This window comes from Rhinopithecus bieti, unplaced genomic scaffold (genome assembly GCF_001698545.2).
Source record: "Rhinopithecus bieti isolate Rb0 unplaced genomic scaffold, ASM169854v2 scaffold_13316, whole genome shotgun sequence".
NCBI lineage: Eukaryota > Metazoa > Chordata > Mammalia > Primates > Cercopithecidae > Rhinopithecus > Rhinopithecus bieti.
This window is the reverse complement of record NW_016807363.1, coordinates 77,274-81,652: the sequence shown is the minus strand read 5'-3', so window position 1 is coordinate 81,652 and position 4,379 is coordinate 77,274. Positions and strand designations below refer to the sequence as shown.

Here is a 4,379-nt window from a genome sequence, read left to right as displayed (position 1 = left end):
GTACTAATTTAATAATATTTTGTATCTATGTATAGACTTCCAGCATTTTTAACTATGCAACAGTACAAAAATTTGCTGGCATAAACATTTGGATTTGTTCATGACAAGTTCATGTAAAAGATAAATGGATAGCCGATAATGAAAAATTTTAATTTTTGAAATTTTAAGAACTTGAAATTCAGATGCTGGTGATGACACCAGAATAAAACATAGTTTTAGAGAAGCTATCTATGGTATCCATTTATTCAAGCTTAGGGATGTTTTCAAATGAAGACTGTTTTCTATTTTCGCCATTCAAAAATTCTTAGAACCAGGTAATTTCACAACTCAATGTGATAAATCCATCCCAACCTGTGACAGGAGCTGCAGAAAACCATTCAGAACCAACATGAACTTTCATTATCAAGTGTCCAATTTATGTTACTTGTACAAAGCTGCAGAACATTCCTGGAATATCCACTTCTAAAATAGTTTAACACACAGGAAACAGGTTTCAGTATCTATTATCAGGTATCCTTGTTTATAAATGTGTTTCCTAAAGACATGCATCAACATCAGAAAAGTATTTTCTCTGCATTTTAATTTGCATCTGCCTTTAGACACTGCAGTGAAGCCCCGTGGAGTCAATGACTTCTGAGTTATCCACTCTTCCCAGGAATGGCCAGGCATCTGCATGAGTTCAGGAAACAGTAAAACAACAAGAAGCAAGCACCACTGTCAAAACCTAAGGATAATGTTACTGATTTTCTTCCTGTTTTACTTAGGTAGGTAAAGACATGTGGACACCTTTCTTTTACAGTGTTTAATTTTGATAAATTGCTCTTTTCTCAGAATCAGCACTGATGGGGAAAATATATTATCCTTATGACCTTTAAAAGAGCTGTATCTTTACTCACTATTGGTGAGCTATGAAAACGGTTTCTTCAGGGATTCATGCTCAAGGTATATTCATGTATATGCCTGTGTCTGTGTGTATATATATGTATATGTACATATATTTGCATATATATACACATGCATTTATAATTATATAGACATGCATATCTATGCACATTTCAAACCATGTATGTGAGTATTCCTTCAAGGAAAAAAACAGTATTAAATTAAACATCTCTGCGTTTTAGGTTGTTACAATATACACTGCAACACTCTATATTGATGACACGTTTTGACTTAAGTTCATGCTACCAGGCACTAATTTGTAGCATAAAAAATTTTCCAAAAAGTAAGATATAATAGATTTGAAAGCATATGGGTGAATTAAGTGCAAGTAACTGTCCTTCTCTATCAATCAAAGGCCTTTTTTAAACATTACCAAGAATATTCTAGCATACAAATACCTTTCTTTGATTAAGAAAAGGCAAATCTCTGCAAAGATTTAAACATGCTCAATAGTTGGGATTTTTTCATTTGAAGCAAGAAGTTTTGTGAATTTTCAGATGGTGAAACAGAAGTGCACCAAAAGCTATTATCCACATTGAGGAAAATAAGGGAAAATATAAATAAGATAACATATCAGGAAAATCTCTCACATAATACGATCAAATATTAAAAGGCATCCCTAAGAAATAATTTTCATTTCTCCCAGGTAAAATCTGGTTAATAGCTTATTTCATTGAGTTCCTCTGGCTTGGGTGTCTTTTGTAAATCATAATTTATAGAAGGAACTTTCATTTACCTTTGCGTAAAGAGCAGCATAAGGTACTTAAAGTAGGAGCATTTTTAGATTTAAATTCGTTGGTATATTTTAGATTACACATTTTCATTTAAAAATCACCTAGGATAAAAATGATCTTAGGAAAGATTCGAATCAACAAAGCTGTATAATCTTAGTTGATTTTTCATATTGAATCAATAATTTTGTCAAAAATACATTTTATTGATTAGATTTATGCTTAGTGTTATGTGTGAATTGTGTATTTGTTATTCTCCTTTTTGGGGCAGAGTTTGGTACTCCAAATTCAGGGAAAACTGAGTTCTGTTGTAATTCAATACAAATGAGCGACACCATACGTGAAAACAAAATTTAGCATTAAACAGGCCTATTCTTCATTTTCTCCAAGCTTGTAGGGAACTGGTGTCTGTCTTCACCAATCTACTGTTTCTCACTTGTCTCCAGATGTATCCGTGATTGACAGAAGTTCTTCCTGCACTAAAGTCACATAGGAGAGTACGGGCCTCTGAGCAGTTCCCACTGCCTCTGGAAGTGTGCATGTCTCGTGGCCGAAGTTCAACAAGCTTACACATCTGTCCAATTTCAAAAAATCTTTTTGAACAGTTTAGTATCTTTCTGGAGAAGGCTTGTAATGATGTGGATGACGATGCTTAAGATGAGATCCTAAAAAGTGACAAAATATGTCAGTCACATCCATTTATATGTATCAAATAAATGATAGAATTACTTTTATTTGTAGAAAAAGCACGAGACCCCGGCAAATGTTCCTTCCTATGACCATGTCTTTCCTATTCTGAATCTGAATATACAACCACGCTCTTTCTCTCCTTTTCCTGTTTTTCTCTTCCTCTTTGATGCCTTGCTAAACCATAAAATAATAAGAAAAAGACAAGCTCCTTTCCTTAAGCTCACACTTATTCAATCAAACCATAATCCTTTTTTATTTGCTCAAATAAGTTTTAAAAATTATCAAATACTTTTGTTAAATGGAATTTCTATGAAGGAATATCAGAAAAGCATTTATCCGACAAAAATTTTAGAGGCTATCAAGCTCTCCCATTGTGATAGTTTTTTTCTTCAAATTATAAACATACCAAGTTATCAATTATAAGCATACCAATCTATCATTTAAAAAAATCAGAGTTAAAACTATGACTAATTCTCAATGTTTTATCCACACACTAGTCATCAGACACTTTTTTTTAAATTTAAGCTTGAAAATAAAGTAAACGAAGTACATAATTTAAAAATCAGCAAGAGGCTGTTTTGAAAATCTAGGTGACAATTTTCTTTTTAAATTTTACTTGATTTAGCAATAAATGAAGTAGGTGGACTTGGGTCATATCATGAAGAAAATTCATGACATTTATTACAGTAATATCTATGTAACAAGAACATAAGTTCCTCAGGAAAATATTATTTCCTATATTTCCTATATTGTGATATTTGAAAATATTGATTTAAAAATATTTCAGTTTGATATGAAACTACAGATTTTTTTCCCGTATGTATTTACAGTTTAAAAGACAAGGAAAAAAGCATGCATTATACAGGGAAAAATGCAAGGAAGGAAAAAAAATAAAGGAAGGATAGAGGAAAGGAGAAAAGAAGAGAGGGAAGGAGAGAGGGATGGAGAAAGGAAACAAGGAAGGAGCAAAGAAAGGGAGAAAAGGGGGGAAGAGGAAGGGAGGGAGAAAAAGAGCAATTAAGCATCAACTATGCATTTTACACTACAGGTTCCGGAGTATAATCTAGTAAGTCGGTACAAACCGGGAGAAAGAATTTCAGATGATGACAATTTCCCTATCTCATAGAAACCTGTAATAGTGTTTTTATTTGTTTTCATTTTCCAGCAAGATTTTTCTCTATGTTCACAAGACCTGACACCCCACTCACTGTGTGCTGAAGAGGGTGGGAGCTCCGGCGTCCGGAACGTCTTGATGGTGGCCGGCCCCTCCCCTCCTGGGGTCAGCACTTGCACTTCCAGTCGGTAAAGAGTAGACGGTCTCAGATTGGGCACTGTTAGGACATAGTGATCCTAAGGGGACAATATAAAAGAGGATGCTCACTGACAACCTTTCAGAGACAACCCGCAATGCACAGAGAGCGCAGACCAGTATTTCCCCCACTGGAGAATATCATACACAGGCAAGTGTGGCTGCTTGGTAAAGGCACAGTTTAATTTATAGACTATTTCTCATTTGTGGGGGTTCTCTGCCATATGGTTTCTTAGCACCTCACTCAATTCTTGGCAGCCTAAGACACTTGGCAGAGTTAAAGTATGCTGAGGTGCCAGTTCTCAGGGCTCACTCCTGGGATTTTATTTATTTTTTAATTTCTTAACATAAGACTTTCCCATGGTTTCAAGTCTTCAGTTGCACATCTTGTGATATGAGTTCTTGATAATCCAAATTTCAGTGAATGAGCCAACTGTTTTTCTTAAAACACAATATCTGTCAATGCCCACAACTGAATGTGTTTATTTTTATGCCAACACATTCTTCTCAAAACTCAATAAAACCTAGTACATTTATAGAATAACTACTCTCTAATTCCATGGAACTTTTCCTTCTGAGATTTCAGTTGTGTTTCTTTCCCTCCCCTGCCCTGCCCTGCCCCCCTTTTGGATTTTGTAACGGTAGTTGGCTACTCTAAGGGCATTTTCAGGGAGGGTAAAATCCCACACTATTTTTTTTTTTTTTTT

General features: G+C 34.6%; 1 protein-coding gene across 1 annotated transcript in view; it reads right to left on the bottom strand.

Annotated features, from left to right (window-relative positions):
* Positions 1 to 6: 6 nt before the first annotated feature.
* The window catches only part of ANOS1 (anosmin 1), a 70,380-nt gene continuing 66,007 nt past the window's right edge, over positions 7 to 4,379 (bottom strand). The window contains exons 11-12 of the mRNA XM_017881442.1: positions 3,572 to 3,713; positions 7 to 2,338 (exon numbers count right to left, since the gene is read on the bottom strand). Coding sequence (XP_017736931.1) covers positions 2,280 to 2,338; positions 3,572 to 3,713 — 201 coding nt within the window. The 3' untranslated portion in view covers positions 7 to 2,279. The remainder of the gene's footprint in view (positions 2,339 to 3,571; positions 3,714 to 4,379) is intronic.